General features: G+C 42.2%; 1 protein-coding gene across 1 annotated transcript; it reads left to right on the plus strand.

Annotated features, from left to right (window-relative positions):
- Positions 1–534: 534 nt before the first annotated feature.
- Positions 535–16515, plus strand: LOC129335705 (aldo-keto reductase family 1 member C3-like). The gene is made up of 9 exons (XM_054988493.1): positions 535–764; positions 2444–2611; positions 2994–3110; positions 5474–5551; positions 6253–6375; positions 10824–10933; positions 13121–13286; positions 13941–14023; positions 16145–16515. The coding sequence occupies exons 1-9, from the start codon at positions 678–680 to the stop codon at positions 16185–16187; spliced, it is 975 nt and encodes a 324-aa protein (XP_054844468.1). The 5' UTR covers positions 535–677; the 3' UTR covers positions 16188–16515.
- Positions 16516–19464: the final 2949 nt, after the last annotated feature.

The following is a 19464-nucleotide window of genomic DNA, read 5'->3' on the forward strand; positions in this document are numbered from 1 at the left end:
GCCGCTGCCTCAGCTGCTGACTGAGGGCTTTGGGTAACTGCTGGCTGGGCTTCACCAGTGGTGTTGGGGCTTCTGGCTCAGCTGCTGGCCGTGGACTCTGATCTGCCAGCAGCTGTTCCTCCTAATTGCCGGCTTCAGCTGCATCAGGGCTGGCTTGGCTGGTTATACAAGGCTCCTCTTCTCCTGAGGAGTCCTCACCTTCACTGAGCCCCATGACAATATTAAATCTTAGTCCACTAAGGACTTTGCTTGGGCAACGTTTCTTGATCAGACAAGTATCTGCATTGCTTTACTGGGGTAGTTTTAAAAAATCGGTTAAACCTTGTTTGCATCTTTAATCTGTCATTCACCATGTGAAAACAATGTTATGTCAGCAATCCCTATGTCAGTGACCCCGGTTGCAAGCCTTGAAACATCTATAAAGCACATGCCCAAATGCATAAAACAACTCTTTGTTGGACTTTGTTCAAATACTGGTAATGTTTAATTGGCTTTTGGCAGAAGATAGATACTTTCCCCACCCATCTCACATGTTTCTGCAGAACATTTGCTTAGCCACTCTTGCTCCACACTTGCCGTTGCCTTAAGCTGCACCCTTTTCTTTCTGAAGTTTTTGTTTCACAAAAGTACAGTGAAGTTTCAGCATTCCCTGAAGTACCGAATAGGCATTCAAAGAGATGCCACTTAGCAAAGATCATTGCATTTTGATGAACGATGGGAACAAAATTCCTGTGCTTGGATTTGGTACCTTTGCTGCAGATGATGTAAGTACCTCATTTGTTTCTCATTACTGTAGCTATTTGTGTTTTTTATGATCACTAGAAAAATACCTGTTCTTATGATAGTTGGGGTGTGTGTCAAGAAAGGTTTGGTGACAAGACCCTTCTTTGTTTCCCCATGGTGTCACTGTGAACAGTTTTGATCTGCCTATTTGCATTGCTGGTATTGTGCAGTTTATATTGTATGTATAATGTACATCATTTATTCAGATAACATATAATGCATAATGTTGATTCACTGATGGACAATCACATCTAAATGTGTACATTTTGTAGGACGAACTGATGTGAAGAAACAGAAAATAGTACAAATATTTATTCTTTAGTCTCACAGGTTCAGTTTGCATAAAGGAGAAACAAAATGACAACAGGGATACAGTATATGAAGCAAACCAACAAGTTTATGAAATTCAATAGCATTCTTAGAGTTGCATAGCACAATAGATGATATACAGTATCCTATTTGTTACCTATGGCGTCATCAGGGTCAGTGGTGAAGGACTGGTTTTGCATAGAAGAGCATTTCCAGGTGCACTACCTTGCTCTTCTTCGTGGCTTATACTTCAACAGTTGTTATTTACCAGGGACAGTGGCTATTTTCAGGAATCTATCCTTAACAAATCACCCCTATTTTGACTCTGTTTTTGCTTTGGGGAAGATTTGGTGGTGGCTTTTATATGTATATTTTAGAGTACACAAACACGTACTATCTTGTTTTCTGTCACCATCAAAACTTACTATCCTGATAGTAAATATTGAATTGTTTAAGTTGCAGCCTTTCTATGAACTTCTAATAACAACCAGATCAATGTTGAGATTATATATTCCATTAACCATTCTTAATGACTTCAATCCCTGGTGGGCCCAGAAGCAAGGTTGCATTTTTCAGAAAAATAAGTATTTTTTTTAAAAAAAGAAATTATTATCATCAGTTTACTAAAGAGAAAACAACACAGCCACACAAACCACAAGAGAATATCCAACACTGCTTCAATTTGTTATAGAAATGTACTTGATAAGGTTACCAATCTCCAGCTGGGGCCTGGAAATTTCCCAGAATCACAACGGATTTCAAGACTACAGAGATCAGGTTCCCTGGAAAAAATGGCTACTCGACCTTTATCTGGGACAAAAAGGGAGAAAACTTGTTCTCTCTGACAACGCATATTGCCTCTTAATGGGTTGGGTGAATATTTACAATAACTTGATTGACCATGGCAGTTCACCAGCACACCTTTTTTCAGAAGTGAGTACAGCACAGCTGTGCTTATATAACATGTCACAGATGAAAAAGAGCTCTGAGGTTGCAGGACGCTTTGCAATTTAGTGCCAAAGCTTCAAAGAGGCAGCAAAGGAAATTCTCAGGCACGCATCAATGGATTCAACTGAGTTTACCTCTGGATTTAAGACCTTTTGGGGAAAGTGTCAGAAAAGTTCCAAAAATAGTATCTTTGGGGCATATTCACAAATTCCCCCCAACTTAAATGTCAGCTGTCAGCCAGCATGTCTCCTACCACTGTATGACCTGTATCTTACCCCTCTGCTCAGCAAAGCTTGAGACCTCCTTCCAACCTAAGAAGTGTTCTGCCCATTTAAATGGTTTACAGTGCAATCCTACCATTTACACAACATTTACTGGCAAGTTTACCTTTTTTAACTGGCAGGTTGAAAAAAGTAAATGTGAGGAAGCTACAAAGATAGCCATAGAAGTCGGCTTCCGGCATATTGATTGTGCTTATCTATACAACACTGAGGAACAGGTTGGGCGAGCTGTTCGTGAGAAGATTGCAGATGGCACAGTAAAAAGGGAGGACATTTTCTATACGGGAAAGGTAAGTGAATTTGAGTTAGCTCTTTAATTTTAATTTCTTTTCACATCATAAGAAGTACAGAACTTTGTCCAAAAGGTTTAAAGTGGAAAGACAGGTGATTATTCAGGGTGGCAAAAAGCCAAGCATTATCACTGAGAGTAAAGGGAATTTCATTTGGCTTGATTGGATAGCCCGACTCCCCACATTGGAAATTCTAATTCTTCTTCAGAATATAGATCCAGTTGACTTTCAGTGCTAAATTCTTCTTTGATGGGCTCCTCAGATTCTCTTGTAGCTGAGGTGAATGGAGAACCTGCTTCATTGCAGGCCTGAACTAGACGGACCACTGGAAGCCCTAAAAATCTGCTATGGAAATGAATGAATGTGTGTATATTTCTGACAGCTTTGGAGCACCTTCTACCGTCCTGAGTTGGTTCGGACATGCCTAGAACAATCACTGAAGAAACTCCAGTTTGAGTACATGGATCTGTTCATAATGCACAACCCTTATGCTTTTAAGGTAAATATTCCTTGAAGTTGTAATGCAAGCAATGAATGCAATATTTCAATGAGATAGATCAGACTGGCCACTGTATAGGAAAAAAACCCTATATTTACATTTCAAACATATATCTGTTTTATACTAGTTTAACTGTCACAGCTTCTCTCAAAGTATCTTGGAAACTTTAATTTGGTGAAGTTGCTAAATATTCTCTAAGAGAAATGTTTTCCCAGAACTACAATTCCCAGTGGTTCTTATGGCAAAGGCATGGTTGTTGAATCACTTTCAAATACACTCTGTAGGTGTACGTGGTACCTCTTTTGTTCTGCCGCCTCTGCAGGATGCTTGCTGTAAAACGTGCTTGCATCATCTAAAACCAAAAAAGCTTACTCTCTAGAACTGTTTTTCTCATAGGAAACTTCACAGAGATTTTATTGATTAGTCATATAATCAGGGCTTTTTTTCAGCTGGAACGTGGTGGAATGGAGTTCCGGAACCTCTTGAAAATGGTCACATGGCTGGTGGCCCCACCCCCTGATGTCCAGGCAGAGGGAGTTTAGATTGCCCTCCATGCCACTCATCTAGAGATCAGGGGGCGGGGCCACCAGCCATGTGACCATTTTCTCCAAGGGCAGCCCACTGAGTTCTACCACCTCTTTTCCCAGAAAAAAAGTTCTGCATATAATCAATCAATTTAAAGAACAATCCTAAGCAGCTTACTCAGAATCCTACTTAGATCTATTCAGTGGGGCTTACTCCCAGGAAAGTGTGCCTGGGATTGCACCGCTTTAACGGAAAGACGCTGCAAACAAGCATACGGGTATGTTTCTGGAGGCAATTAAGGTTCTCTGAATCCTAACAAAAACATTTCTCCTGTGCTTGGATTGAGAGGTGGGTTGTTTTAAGGACAGGAATTTTTTTTCCAGAATTCCCTTTTTTAGATATAGCCATTCATCCCTCTTACTCTCTTTTTCTGTCTTCTAAAAGAGGGATTTCTCTTTCATTTCTCTTTGAAGAAAAATAAAACAACTCCAACCTTTATGAGTTGTTTTGTGATACACACCACTTGAGCATAGGGTTGACAGGTCCCCTGAATCTCCTGGTGGAAGGGAAAGGGACCTGGCACTTACCTTCTTAATCTTCCTGCGCGTGTGTGAAGTGCAGGAGCACTCCCGGGGCAGTGCAGTGATGTCACTTCTGGGAGTGACGTCATCGCGGAGGCCCTGGGAGAGCTCCCACACTTTGCACCTGGCCGATTTGGGCCCAAACAGCGAAGAGTGGGAGCCCTTCTGGGGTCATCGTGCAGCGCTGGGCGCACTCCCAGGAGGTCTGTTCCCCTGCCTTTCCCCGCTGCTGGCAGGGTGAGTGGTGAAGGGGACAGAGGCTGGGAGCGGGGAAATTCCCGGCTCCCACTGGGGGACCAGCAAGTGTTGGGAAGTCATCGCCTGCCTCTGAGCATCTACAGAGTGGGATTTTGCAGAACCTCCCTTCCTGCCCTTCCTGTCTTTGAATTTCTCTGATTGAAATGGGATTGATTAGAAATAGGTTACAAATTCCTAAAAAGAAGGATTGTTTGATTTCAGGGAGAAACTGGGTAGAGAGGAATTATGAGAAATTCTCTTAACAATACTAATTCAGAGGTGCTTTGTATATGGACCAAGGAAAAACAGGGGAAACGTGGAAGAAGAAGAAAGGGGAAAGTCTTTAGGAAGATAATGGAAAAAATTAGGAACCAGAGAGGCCTGTAGGTGGAGGAAAGAATGGGGTACCTTCGATATGAGGTGCTGAGAGACCTGTGGAGTGCAGAAACTGAGAAACACTGGATAGCAGGGATGCAAGGAGGCCTATGGATGAAAAAGGGAACTGAGAGATGGAGGTGCAGTCCTCTGGAGAAGACAAGAAACTGCAGCAGGGAGGGAGGAAGATTACCAGAGAATAGATTAAAGAAAAATGCTGAGTTAATATTGTATGTAAGTAAATGCTTCTTTCAAGCAGAATGTGGAATTCTGGAAAGGCAAGAAATGAGTCCAGTGGCACCTTGAGACCAAGAAGATTCAAAAGCTTACACTCTGAAAATCTTGTTGGTATCTAAGGTGCCACACTGGACTCCTTTCCCGCTGGTCTCCTGCAGACCAACATTGCTACCCACCTAAACTGTCCTTGTAGAATTCTGGACCTCTTGAATTCATTTTTTTCAAAAGAATAAAGCCCTCAGAGTGACTGGAACTGAACGTCTCTCTGCTGTGGAATAAGCCCCTTCTCTGACCCCCCCGCCTTCTGTCTCTGTTCTTAAGTACCAAGTGCTAAAGAAGAACATAGCAAGAAATCACCTGTCCAGATCTTTTTTAGGTTCAGAGCTGCATCTTCCTTTTTCTTTTCAGCCTGGACCAGATCTCTTACCTACAGGAGAAAATGGAAAACCTATTTATGACAACGTAGATATTCGTCAGACATGGGAGGTAAGTGTTTGAAGTTACTATGCCCAAACTTTGATACGGCTCCTGTGACTTTAAAAACTGGCAAGGAAGGAACAATCTTGGCCCGGTTGCCTTTTTGCAGCGAAGTCCCCATTGGGAGAGTCTCCTTCTCCCTTTAAAGTTTACATGTACATTAATAGAAGTATGGCAAACATTCCAGCCGTTGTAAAACATAAATTATGCTTTAAGAATGTTATTGTATGCATTCTTCTTTCCTAATCTGTAAAATGGAAACATTAGCCTGACATGGCAAGCATTAATAAAAATAAGAATTATGGACCTACTTTGAAGAAGCTGCCTAACTGTTCTAGCTGTTCAGCCTTCCCTAGAGAAGTGGGTGATTTTGATTTTTTTTTTCATCCAAAGTGTTTGGAGCATTCAATGTAGACACACAGATTTGCCAGCCCTCTTGGGAGGTATGTCCAGAACAATGAGTGATGCATGGGCTGGGCACCTCTGGGCGATGTTAGTTCACTGTCTAAAATTAAATCTTTTTAGGTAATGGAGCAATCCAAAGCAGGTTCACTCAGTTGTAAACCCCATGTTATTAAAGGGGACTTACTGCCAGGTGAGTATTCTTAGGATTGCAACCAGAGTAACTGAAGCGTGTCTCCAGTTTTAACTGAGAAGAAAAGCAGGACCTGCCTACCCGAAATATGAAAGATGTTGCTATTATTTTGCAGGCAATGGAGGCATGTAAAGATGCCGGCTTAGTGAAGTCTATTGGAGTCTCCAACTTCAACCGCCAACAACTGGAAATGATCCTCAATAAGCCGGGATTGAAATACAAGCCCGTCCTAAACCAGGTGAAATGGATGAGACCGTTGTAGATTCTGCAAGCCTCTGTTAAATGTTTATTTATTGCTTGTCTGATCTGAAGACTAAGCACTAGAGCCACTGCCTGAAAAAAGTTGCTTGAGATTATAAACAAAAGGTTTTGTGGCACCTTAAAATGAAGAATTTTTTAACTTGGCATAAGCTTTTGTGGAGTTAAGTCCAATGCTTGAGGTGGGTCCTCCTCAATAGGCAGACAAGGTTACTAAGAAAAAATGTAAACATTAGGTTCAGGCCACAAAATGCAAAAAGTACAAATTTTGTAGCTTGATACAGGCAAGGAGATAGGATTAACATAACATTTTATTCTTCAGTCCTTTTTACAGCCACTGATCTACTTTTTCCTCCATCTTTCTTTCCTGCACTTACTCTGCTGTTCTTCTTCAGGAGGGAGGAGTCTAGTCTCCCAGCAACAGACTGCAATCTCCCTAATGGGACAAACTTCTAAACATCAACAATGAAATAAACTATAGCTATTAAAACACAGGAACATAATCTAAAAATAAAACACAAGACTCATCTATTTACAGTATTTTTTACATACCCTCATATGTGTGTGGGTATCTGCCCAACTGCAAAGAGAGGATCCAATCTGATGGAATGGATCTAGGCATGCCAGTTAGGGATCCCAGTCCTTCTGCTATGGGGGGAGGCCTCCCACTGATTACCTCCATTGCTCACCTCCCCTTGGAGTAGTGGCAGGAAACTAATAAAACAAAAAAATTCTGCCATCCTCTATGGAATTGCTGGAAACTCTATGGTAAATTCATAGTTTACCATAGACATTCTGGTGCATTTTTACAGCTGTTTTTGGTCATTAGCTGTGCTCACCTGACACTAGGCGTAAGGAGAAGGCTCCCAACAAAATCGAGTGATCTAATGATCCTGAAGAGATTCTTATGTGTAATCACACCTCATGTTGTTCCTGAAGAGTCAGAGGACAGCTTAACTCATTGTAATTTACTGTAAGTTGCTGCTCCATTAACTGGGTCTGTTTATCTTTATGGTTGCATGGGATTTATAGCAGTTGGTGTTCTCTTAATGCATCTTGCTAAGTCCAAGGACATCAGTAAATAAAAGAAGAGCTCAACTTTCTGCCTAGTAAAATCAAAAAGAGTCCAGTAGCACCTTTAAGACTAACCAATTTTATTGCAGCATAAGTCGAAAGCTTATGCTGCAATAAATTTGGTTAGTCTTAAAGGTGCTACTGGACTCTTTTTGATTTTGCTACTACAGACTAACGGCTAACTCCTCTGGATTTCTGCCTAGTATCTCACTGCTTTTAGTCAGTGGATTTATACTCCAAACAGAGCCGCACATAATTACCAGCAGGGCAAAACCAGAGGCAAAGAAATGGGAGCCTCTAAACGCTCTCGTGAGTTGGGGGATTCCACCTCTCCTTCTCCAGCCTCCAAGCAAAGCAAGATCAGTGACTATTTTGCCCCTGCTAATATCCCTCTGTATAACATTACTACTTCAAATCAATGTGCAGCCTTATTCCCTACTTCTGAGATGCTGTAAAATAATAATCTGCATGAGGAGCAACATGGAGGCTATAACTCTCCACTACCTGAAGATAGGGATAATGACAGGGAGACCAGAAATATACTGAATTCTCTTTACTGACTGATAAAACAATGGAAAGGATTTTTGAACAACTAAATGCAGTGCACTCTAAGCTTCACCATCTAACTTAGTTGGTAACCAAGTTAAACAATAGAGGCCCTATAAAGACAAGCTGTACTAAGTGGGCAAACAACTGGGCAATCTCCCCGATCATGCCTGGGAGAAATGCCAAAGAGCCATGTGGGTCTCCACTAGAGATGGGCAAGAACCAGAAAAAAAACGAACCGTGCAGTTCGTGGTTCGTCACATTTCACGAACCACGAACTTTCATGAACCTGCCCAGGTTCATGAACCCGTTCATTTGGTTCGTGAAAACGTCACGTCTAGGTCAGCAAATCGTCACTTCCGGGCCAGCAGAAGGTCTGCAGGAAGTCCATCCCCTGTTGCCTAGGAAACTGATTGATTGGCGCCAGGCTGTCTGCAGTGACACACCAAAAAACGAACTGAACAAACCAGGGGTTTGTTCTGACGGGGTTCGTCAGAAATGGGCTCTGACGAATTGTTGGTTCGCGAACCACGAACTGGCCTAGTTCATCACAAACTTTGGTTCGTATTTTGGTTCGTGCCCATCTTTAGACACCACTCCCTCCAATCTAGCCCAGCAGTTGATTCTTATCAGCTAGTTTTACAGCCCCACAAGATCTGCCTGAACATTTGCCACTATAATGGACATATTCCCCCCTGGAACACAAAGTTCCATGTGTTACAACATCTGAGAAGGCTAGTTGGCAACAGAATTAGCTCACTGGACTGAGATCAGTCAGTGATACTTACCAGGCACAAAAGCTGTTTTGACTGTCCATCTATTCCCTCGCTACTTCTTCAGCAGAAAATACTTTTTAACATTCAAAGGAATCTTCCCTACATGGGTCTTACTAATATAACACTAATTCCACTTTTCAGTATGAAAAACTCTCACCGCCTTGGCCCAGCAGCTGTGATTAATCCTTCTAAAGGAACTCCAGCTAGGGCCTTTCATCAAGATTTAATTAGTTGGGCATAGACATTCCGGCAATTCCTAGAGCTACTTATTGTCACCTCCAGGTTGTGCCCAGAAGTAGCATAGTGAGGTTGGCACTGATGTCACACGTCTGCCATGTTCCTACCCCAACCCTTCTGCTGGTTGCCTTACACGCAACCTTTTGAAGGAGCCGGACTGATGTTTGGGATATTACTGTAAAAAGAATATGTAACTACAATACAAACAGGATTGTCGTCGGTCCATTCATCTTGCTTTACCATCTTTGACAAAGACTGGAAACAGGACAGAAAAGAACTGGTCCACCTGTCAGATGGTCAGCTCTGACTGGGCATTTAAATTGTGCCCTCTACAACACCCTTGATTTGTACAATATACTGGACTTTTCATGAATTTAGCATTTGATGCATGATTTTTGAATGGCTATAGCAATTACTTCTATAGGATTTATTTATGTCTATGTACCTTAGTCAGGCTGTTGCAGTATTGAATATTGAATGCTACAATTTTGAGCCTCTAGGAATTGTTGTATTTACGCACCAGGACTTTTGTACAATCTTGGGCGTTGTTTTGTGTGTGTATAAGTTTCAGAGGCATATTATATTTAAGAGTACATGTCTCTTTAAGTGATCTAATTATAAGCTTGAGTAAAACTGTGAAGAAATGGATACATGAGTATATGTGTTAATTGTATTGCTTAGTTAGTTTTCACGACTATCTCAGTCAGTTGGTTAGGTTGCCAGACTCAGCCTGGCAATCCTATTGGCAGTAGGGATGCTTCCTACTAAAGCAAGAAGTCTCCCAGAAACTCTTTTTGATGCTAAAAATCATAACATTTTTGTACAATTATAGTGTCTCTGGTAATGCACTAACATCATTTTCAAGCACACAGGGAACAATGTCAGTGCATTGCTCCTAATATTAGCACATCGCCAACAAGCCCCCCCACCCCCCGCTCCCAGCAGTAAGACTTCTGCCAGTTGCCAGCCAGCAACTGGGATGGGGACATGGAAGATCCTGTTAAATTGACAACGTGATGTCATTTCCAGGGCAATCCCTAAAGTGATGTCAAGTCATTTTAACATTCAGAGGAAACTCTATAGTTTTTGCTGAGTCCTAGAGCAGTGTGAAGTCACTTCCGGGTTTGCCCTGGAAACTGTGTCATGCTATCAACAATTTTTGCCTTATTTTTTTCCTTACCAGCCTACTGAGTGGGAGTGGGAGTCGGGGGGGGGGGGGGAGGCAGCTGCTAGGTGGAGGTTTCCTGCTATAGCAGAATACCTAGCAACCCTAGTGACTAGCCTCATGTTTTTGTTTTCTTTTCATAGTTCTGTAACATGCTGTAATGTTTTGATATCGTGTTCCCAGCGCTCTTGTGTTCTAGTTTATTTAGTAAAACACACTGAAATTGTGTTTTACTAAATTAAACACGATAAATATCTTTTTCCTTCTAAAGATTTCAGACTGTGTCCACAGATCCTCACCCAGGGCACCCAGCTGCTTATGCATGCTTAGACGAGAAACTCCTGACTGGGCTAAAATCAGTTAGCAGGCAGGGAGGAAAAGGTGTGAAGTGGCACACACACGCACACCCATATCCTATATCTACGAAGGTTATGTTGGAATAAAAACATGTTAGTATTTAAGATGCCACAGTACTTCTGTCTATTGTTCCTGCCACAGACAAATAGGGTTATCCCTCTGAAATGGAAAGTGTACTTTCTGTATCCTATGAAAATACTCTGTTCTCTCTCACTGTGCTTTCATTCATATCACAAAGCATTGTTGCTTTTGGGTTGTCTGTTGATGGTGCAGGTTGAAAGCCACCCTTATCTGAACCAGAGCAAGCTGCTGGCCTTCTGCAAATCAAAGGACATTATTCTTGAAGCATATAGTGTCTTGGGGTCCCAAAGGGTACCTGCATGGTAAGAGAAGCTGGATTACGCTATATGGTTAGAAGGCACAGAGAGGGACAAAGGCGATAGTGCTATAGGGATAAAAGGAACCTAAAGCCATATCCCGATCAAAGCATATAACAATACATACTATTACATAATATCTATCCTAATTCCACTGGATCTATTGTCTCAGGGAGACAATTTGGGCTGCCACCCTCCAGGAGGGAATAATAATATACTAAAGTGCCACTGTGTACAATATACACTAACAATCATGGAGTAGTTGTTATCTGTTGTGGAAATAAACAAAAAGGAATCTCCAGGTATCTTGAAAGTCTAACAAGTTTATTGTAAACTTTCATGAGACAGAGCCCACCATCAGGTACATTAAGTGAAGTCCGTTCAACAGATACACAGACGGACATGAAGGTATTTATTTTATTTTACTTTATTTATAGTTTGCCTTTCTCGTTGAGATCCAAGGTGGATTACAGGATATTAAATAGTGTAGATGACATAAAACAGCCAAAGAACAATGCAGTAAGACTAGGATTAGAGAACAAAGGAAACAAATAACTATTTAAGGCAAGGTATATTATAATGAAACAAACAGGGGTTGAAAGACCATGAAATGCAAGTCCAGTTCATGAAGAATATGAACTTATTAATAGATTTAATTTGGACTATTCATTCCTCGTGGGGTACCCTTCAAGACAATTCAGAAACTTCAGTTGGTGAAAAATGCGGCATCTCTTTTCGTACTGGGAGCAAGGCGTTATTCATACATCTTGACTATTTTTATGTTGCTATGTTGGTTGCTTTCCATATGCAATTCAAGGTTCTTACCTTTACAGTCCTTGAAGTATTGCCTCTCCCAGTATGAACATCTGAGACAGCTGTTTTTCCCACAAACCCCCCTGTTGCATTGTTAGAATGGCCACTGCCCCCTAGTGGGCAGACTTGATGGTGGCTCCTGCACTGTGGAATGGCCATCCCGAGAAAATGTTATTTATTTATTTTATTTTACTTTTTAATTTAATTTTATTTATACCCCACCCTCCCCACAAATGGGTCAGGGCAGCTAACAACATTCATAAAACACAGTGAATTAATCACAAAACCATAAAATCATTAATAATAATCTTTTAAAAGTCATTAAAATAGTCCAGGCGCAGGCTATTTAAATAAATATTTGGGAGTCCGTATATGGGCCTTTTATTCAGGAGAGATTTTGCAGCTAGTTGTCAACGTTTAGAAGGGCTTTTGGAACCTGATAGTGTTACTTGACAATTTTTCAGGACATCTGGTGATAGTTTTGTTTTAAATTGCTTGTAATTTAATCACACGGTTAAACAGTGTTTGAGTCATTCATTATGAGTTAAAAATGCCTTACATGAAATAAATTAATGACGGCATCAATGAGACAATATATTTCTGACCCTCTACAGGGGTTAAAGCAGCATAGTGCAGCTAAGGAAAGTGCGTTTCCCCAGTGACAGCTGTTGTGAATGTGTGCTTATCTTGTATCATGCTGAGCTTTGCATGGAATTGTCTCAGATTAGACCTCTGCATTGCATGGCCTTCTACTGTTCAGAACTTTTTTCTTTCTATATCCAGTGCACATGAGTGGTGCACATGTATGCATTTATAATTTCCTGACTAATGGTTTATCTCAAGCATGAAGTGGGTACTGGCCCACTAATGCTTAAGAAGTGACAAATCTCTTAGCTTTCAAGAATCCTTTCTGATTTTGAATGTAACTTGTGGTTGTAATAATAATATTTGATTTATATACCACCTTTCAGGACAACTTAATGCCCACGCAGAGTGGTTTACAAAGTGTGTCATTATCATTCTCAGGACAATGACTCTGTGAGGTGGGTGGGGCTGAGAGAGCTCCGAGAAGCTGTGACTGACCAAAGGTCACCCAGCTGGCTTCAGGAGGTGGTGTGGGGAATCAAACCCAGTTCTCCAGATTAGAGTCCTGCCACCCTTAACCACTACACCAAACTGGTTCTATCGTCAAGACAAAATCAAAGGGTGCCATTTATGCCAGGGTCAGATAAGGGATGCAAATTCTTGAGCAGTGCATTCAAGTAGCTCTTCTGATGAGCCTTTGAAAGAGAAAATATTGAGGTTGTCTCCGTATAATGGGTTTGCAGCGCATCAGTTCAGGTGATTTTTCTTTTCTTGATCCTGGAAATGCTCTTGCAGGTTAAATAAAGAGATGCCCATTCTGCTTGAAGACCCTACACTGGCCGCTATCGCCAAGAAGTACAACCAAAGCCCGGCCCCTGTGATTTTACGCTACCTGCTGCAGCGTGGCCTAGTGGTTCTGGTGAAATCATTCAACAAAAAGCGGATAGAAGACAATATCCAGGTAGAGCAGTGAAGAAGATGCAGCTGAGGAGGTGTATATGCTGGAGCACTGGAATCTTAGGACCACATTTCTCATATTTGCTATATATAAAAATGTACAGTTAGACCATAAGTGGAGGCCAGGAGATACTCCTACAAGAGACCTACCATCCAAGGCCTATGAGAAAACTATACTTGTAAGGATGGACTGTAGCCCACTGGTGATACTTTATCTCACTTCTATTTCTGCTTTTTCTGCTGGAGGGTTGTGACCTTCTCCAAGTTCTGGAAATGATCTTGTTTAAAAACCCCACTATTCGAAAAAGAGCCCCTAATTGTTACCTCCCATTAATGAAACATCGCCCGCTTTGTTGGACAGTTGGCCAGCAGCCTGCCTAACAACAGATAGCCAGCAGATATAGCACCACAGCAAGAGAGGGAAGTCTGGATCCAAGGTGGTTGTTGTGGGTTTTCCGGGCTGTATTGCCGTGGTCTTGGCATTGTAGTTCCTGACGTTTCGCCAGCAGCTGTGGCTGGCATCTTCAGAGGTGTAGCACCAAAGCCTGGATCCAAGCCTTTAAATCTTTGAACTCTATACTTTATACCTCTGATATGCAGTAGGATACATGATGCCAGAACTCCATGACGATTCAACTTCTTCACTTCTTTCGGTCAGGTGTTCGATTTCCATCTTTCTCAGGAGGATATGGAGTCCATTGATGGCCTTAACAGAAACCAGAGCTGCTTTAAAGTGGATGTGTAAGTCTTTCTTTAAAAAAAAAATGATTTTCAGAAGCTGTCATGCTATGACTTGCACTTAACTAACGGGAAATATGGAGTCAACTCTTTTTCATATAGAATTAAGGGCAATTATAGGAAGGGATCTTGGGGTAACATTTCCCTACCCCTGTGCCTCCCGTGTCTACTGATACTGCAGGTACAGTGCCAAACAGTCACTTCTAAACTGAACAGGACTAGACAAGAGAGGTAATAGCCATCTTGAGCCAAGAGGAAATGTGGGGTATAAATATTTAAATAAATAATAATTCGTAACATGCTTTGCATACATACAAATGTCACATTAAAGGACATTTGGCACATTAAGTAGAAAAGTTCTAGCTCAGCCTTCTCAATATAGGGATGGTTTTCTACCTGCAGGGAATGGTTTTTAAAAACACACATGAAGAGAGAATAACTTTTAAAACTATGATCTTCCACCTGGTGTCAGAAATGGCACAGTTCATTCTATTGTCTTTCACTGCATCTGCAGATCAAATCTCTGATCTTATTTGTCTTTAAAGTAGGCTACATGCAAAAAAAATTGATGTTTTTTACCAATACTTATAACTGATATTCTGCTCCAAGTCCTGAGCACAATTAAATTGTTTTGCCTCTTGCTTTTAATAGTTGTTTAATTTACCCTGTGGTGGTTTGACTTCTTTATGCCATTCTTGAAATTATTCAGAAAACACAGTTGTCATGCCTCAGGTGGGGTGAGCCACCTTACACTGCCACCACTCTGGGATTTAGGGTCCCTTGGGAAGGCCCAGAGTACCCTCCCAACCCTTCTGACCTCCTAGCTCAGCCAATAAACAGGCGTGAGGACCCAGCAGAGTAACAACAAACAAAAGGGTTTATTTACAAGGTCAGTTAATATCAAGCAAACAAGGTGCCTTAGCAACAATAGATGGGTGAAAGCAAAATAAACAAAAGGCCCTAACGCGACTGAACTCACTGTCCCTCTGACTGCCAGGCCTGTCTTCTCACCCTATCTGGATGAGGGCTTTTTTCCCTCCCAGACTTATATAGCACTAGTCCCGTGTTCTGATTGGCCAAAAAGGGCACCAAAACGGCCCAGGGGCTCCTGGGAATTGTAGGCAGGCCTACTCCCACTGCTAACAGGCTTCTGAGGCCTTGCTAGGCCTTCCTGGCACAGCCAGATCATGACAACTGTTAATTTGGATGTTTTGTCTGTTAACTGACCCAGGTCTAAATTTGTCCCAGGACTCAGCCCAGGCATCTGCTTGCGAGCCCTAAAAAATAGGAAATAAAAATAGGTGAAAGTACCCTTGAGTATGTACAGAATGTATTTCCTTTACACAAAGATTAGGAGGGAACATTGTTTCAGATAGAAGAGAGATGTGAAAGATAACTTGTGTTACCTTAGCATCTTTTCTCCACCCTTTCCCTTTTTACATGTACACATGTAGCTACCTTTTACTGCTTCAGGATATTAGTCAGGCAAGGTCAGTATTGTCTACCTTGACTGGTGGCAGATCTGCAGGGTGTTGGGTAAAGGTCTTGTCATGTTACCCAGGCTCTCATCCTTTCACTGAAGGTGACAGGATTGAAGGCCCAGGGGGCCTTCTGCGTGCCAAGCAGATGCTCCTCCATTCAGCCATGACCTTTTCCTGTTTCGCATTTAAATGCTAAAGTGAAGTAAACCCTCACAGGTGTCATCCTGTTCTAGGGTGTGTGCTTGGTCCGTGTGCTATGTGCAGAGTTCTATGATGGAATTAGTGAGCTCAACAGCCAATTACATGCAAGTTTTTAATCCTGCTGACACCATGTGCTCCTGAGCTGATTCTAGCTTTGCCACCCTGTGAAGAGCTACCTGAAATCTAAAATCTGAACATGTCTAAGATGAAGTTCCAGAAGAGAAGGCACTCAATGGGAGAAATTGCCAGAAATCCATAGTCAGGTTGTCACATTTGCTCTGCACGTACTGAGAATTCAAAATTGGCCTTCAAGTGTCATGTAGATGAACCTTAGATTGCTGCTGTGAAACGTGGGAAACAGCCCTGGGAGCCAGTTTGGCAACAGGACAATTCGTAACGCATATCTCTTGATGTCCCACTGTACTATTTCTCTTTCTTTTAGATTTACTGGGCACCCACAGTATTTACCACCAATTGAAGACTAGGATGCCAATAAGCTGTAACATCCAAAATGAATCTTTAAACTCAGGAAAATATGAAAAGGTAAAGAGTGCTGTGTTGAAGTCAGAACACCTAAGCTGTAAAGTGAAATCTATGAAGAAACCTTGTTAAAGTAACCTAAGTCTGATACTACCAACCTCTCACTTTTAAGATCTGTGACTACAGATAGTAAGCTTTAAGAAGATTATTGTGCCTAATGCTTGTGAAGTAATCTGTTCTACGATCAAAATTTACCTCAGCTTTATTTTCCCTGCCTACCCATATATCAGCCCTGCCTGTTTTAATAAACTTGCTGTTTCCTTTTGAACTTTACTCAGCCTCTAGTGCCATTTCATTTGAAGAAGATGTGGGTTGTTGCTTCTCCCTTACCAAATATTTGGGTTGGGATATAAGCCATAAATATAGGGCAGCATTTCCAGTCCAGACAGAGCTGTACAAAGCAAGCAAGCAACAACTTGTGTGAAACTGTAGCAGAGCTTAGAGTCAGCTTACAGTTGTATGTTGGAAATTTTCCAGTATATGGTAGAGAGGCAAACAGATTCTTTCTGTATCTTGTTCTGTGGCACCCCTTCAAAACTAGTCCTCTGCACTGATGAACAATTTTTAAAAAAGCTTTCAGCATACAAACAGCTAGTTTGGAAAGGGTTGGAATGTTTTTAACTTCTAACAGCAGCTCATGTGTGCAATTTTCCTAGGATCCCTTTATTTTGTGATTACATCAGTGCAGATCTATGGGACTTTAAAGCCTTTTTTAAACTTTCCGGTGTTCACAATCTCTGTGGGCATGAGGGGAAAATTAAGGATAACTATGGGTCAGAAGTTGCCACTTGGGTTCTCCAAGCCAGACAAAGATAAGTGGGCAGCATTTCACCAGGGACAAGTCCCATTGGTAAAAAAAGATGGAGAAGGAACAGGCAGAAACAACTTCCCCCAAATGCTGAGCTGACTGAGCAACTCTTGCACAAGACAGCATTGGATTACTGAGTCCCTGGGCTAGCACTATATAAAAGGCAAGGGTGGCCCACCTACTCAGCAACCCTAGGCAATTGCCTTGGGCACCAAAGGGGCAGGAAGCACCAAGAGGAGCAAACTGCTATGACGAGTGGTGCCCCGAGCTCTAGTGCTGCCACTATGGCATGATTGTCATGCCTACCACCTCTGCCTCTGTGAAGAACAGAGGAAGGAAGAGCAGGCAGTCACCTGCTCTGCCAGTGTGGGCTTCTACTCATCCAGCTTACTTCATGGCCGTGCTTCCTTTCTCAACAAAGTCCAGGAACACCACAGCCGTTCAGCGTATGCCCAAGTCTGTGCTTGCCTGACTTGGGGAGCACCTGTGTCCATGAGTGCTTGGCTTTTGGGAGCAGAGGCTTGATCATGATGGGAGGGGATGCCTGGCTAGCAATGGGAAGATGCCTGGCTAACAGGGTGCTGAAGCCCCAGGGCTGGTCCTGTTAAAAAGGATTCAACTTGTGCCCACTCATCAGAGAATGCTAAACAGCCATCAATCCAGAGAGGCCAGGGGCTGCTTCACATTCCCTGTCATCCTGAACTCCGCACCACCAGGAGCATACTCTGAGGGCAGCCGCCTCTTTGTGTGGAATGCATGGAGGTAGACACTGAGACCACAGTGTGTTGAAGTTGCACATAGTGGTTTGAGGCAGAACTGTCTGCCAGCTTGTGTATTGGCTTAATAAAAGCTACAGACAAGGTGATTACCTGCAAGTCTTGAGTCCATCCCTTTTTAAAAGATTCTATGAAACAGAACTGCTTGTTATCTGTAGTATATTGGTTTTAGAGGGCTGTTCTCTAATTTTCTAATCCTTTTGCTGCATTGTTGATTGTATTATAGTGCTCTAATTGCATTGCTTTTTATTATGTAATCCACCTTGAGTGAAAAAAGTAGAATATAACCTTACCTACTTCCTAGGGTTTTGTGAGGATAAAATGGAGATGGGGAGAATAGGAGGAGGAGCTCCATCTTACAGTTAGCTTGTTTTGTAATCACACTAATGTGTTATTGTTGAAATGTTTACGAAAAGGTACTTAAAATCATAAACAAAGTAGAATTGCCACTTGTGCAAGTGCCACTTGCCACAATTATCTTTTGTGCAAATCAGTTCAACAGATAAATTTACCATTCGAATGTTATTGATTCCGGTGAGCTGATCCCAAGATTAGTTAGTGGGTGCAGGAAACATCTCAAACTGGTTGGCAGCTGCAGAGTAGAGGTGGGCACGAACCAGGAAAAAACGAACCATGCGGTTCATGATTCATCCCATTTCACGAACTTTCATGAACTTGCCTCAGTTCCTGAACTGGTTCGTGGTTCATGGGGTTTAAATGCTCCTTTCCATACTGCTGCAAAGCAGCACGGAAAGGGGCATTTCGCCCCACCTCTAGGATCAGCTGCTTGTCAGGGAGATCTCTGACAAGCAGCTGATTCAAGGGTTAAAATGCCCCTTTCCCTGCTGCTGTGTGCAGGCTGTTCTGCTTCCCATGTTTGCAGGTGTTTGCTTATTCCCTGCTAACTTCCCTACCACTTTGTTTCCAAAAGGCTGTGCAAAACACTTGGTTTTTATTCCCTTTGGCAAAGCCTGAAACACGCCTGGGAGGGAGGGGAAAGTAGCTACTTAATCCTTTCCTGGCTTTTAAAGCCAGGAAGAAAGTGCAGTAATGTTGCAATGTTACAACTTTGCAACACTTTCCTGCCTTAAAAAAAAAAGTGTGTGTGCATACCCCAAAAGGAGGAAGGGAAAACCAGCCATTTAGCCCTTTCCTGGCTTTTAAAGTCAGTAGGGAATAAGCAAACTCCTGCAAACATGGGAAGCAGAACAGCCCACATGCAGCTGCAGGGAAAGGGGCATTTAAACCCCAAATCAGCTGCTTGTTGGGATCTCCCTGACAAGCAGCTGATCCAAGTCCATCTCCGGTTGCCTAGGAAACTGATTTATCAGTGCAAGGCTTTCTGCAGTGACTAACCAAAAACAAACCAAACGGACCAGCCTAAAGTTCATCCTAGTTCATCAGAAATGGGTTCTGACAAACTGCTGGTTCGCGAACCAGGAACTAGCCCAGTTCATGACAAACTTTGGTTCGTATTTCAGTTTGTGCCCATCTCTACTGCAGAGTAGCTTCTGTGTGTACTAGCCATACTCATTACTTGATCTCTGTGCCTTATTAACAGATAGACCCGTTCTCCTTGTGAACCAGGTCATTCTGGTGATTTGGGCATTAATAGCAAAGGCAACTCCAGGGCTGTTT

The sequence above is a fragment of the Eublepharis macularius genome, chromosome 9 (assembly GCF_028583425.1).
Source record: "Eublepharis macularius isolate TG4126 chromosome 9, MPM_Emac_v1.0, whole genome shotgun sequence".
In the NCBI taxonomy this organism is placed as follows: Eukaryota; Metazoa; Chordata; class Lepidosauria; order Squamata; family Eublepharidae; genus Eublepharis; species Eublepharis macularius.

Bases quoted from the DNA above. Each gene is read 5' to 3' on its own strand.
- LOC129335705 (XM_054988493.1), top strand. From the start codon at position 678: ATGCCACTTAGCAAAGATCATTGCATTTTGATGAACGATGGGAACAAA. The intron at 2,612-2,993 runs GTAAGTGAATTT...TATTTCTGACAG, and splicing joins ACATTTTCTATACGGGAAAG to CTTTGGAGCACCTTCTACCG. The intron at 14,024-16,144 runs GTAAGTCTTTCT...TCTTTCTTTTAG, and splicing joins AGCTGCTTTAAAGTGGATGT to ATTTACTGGGCACCCACAGT.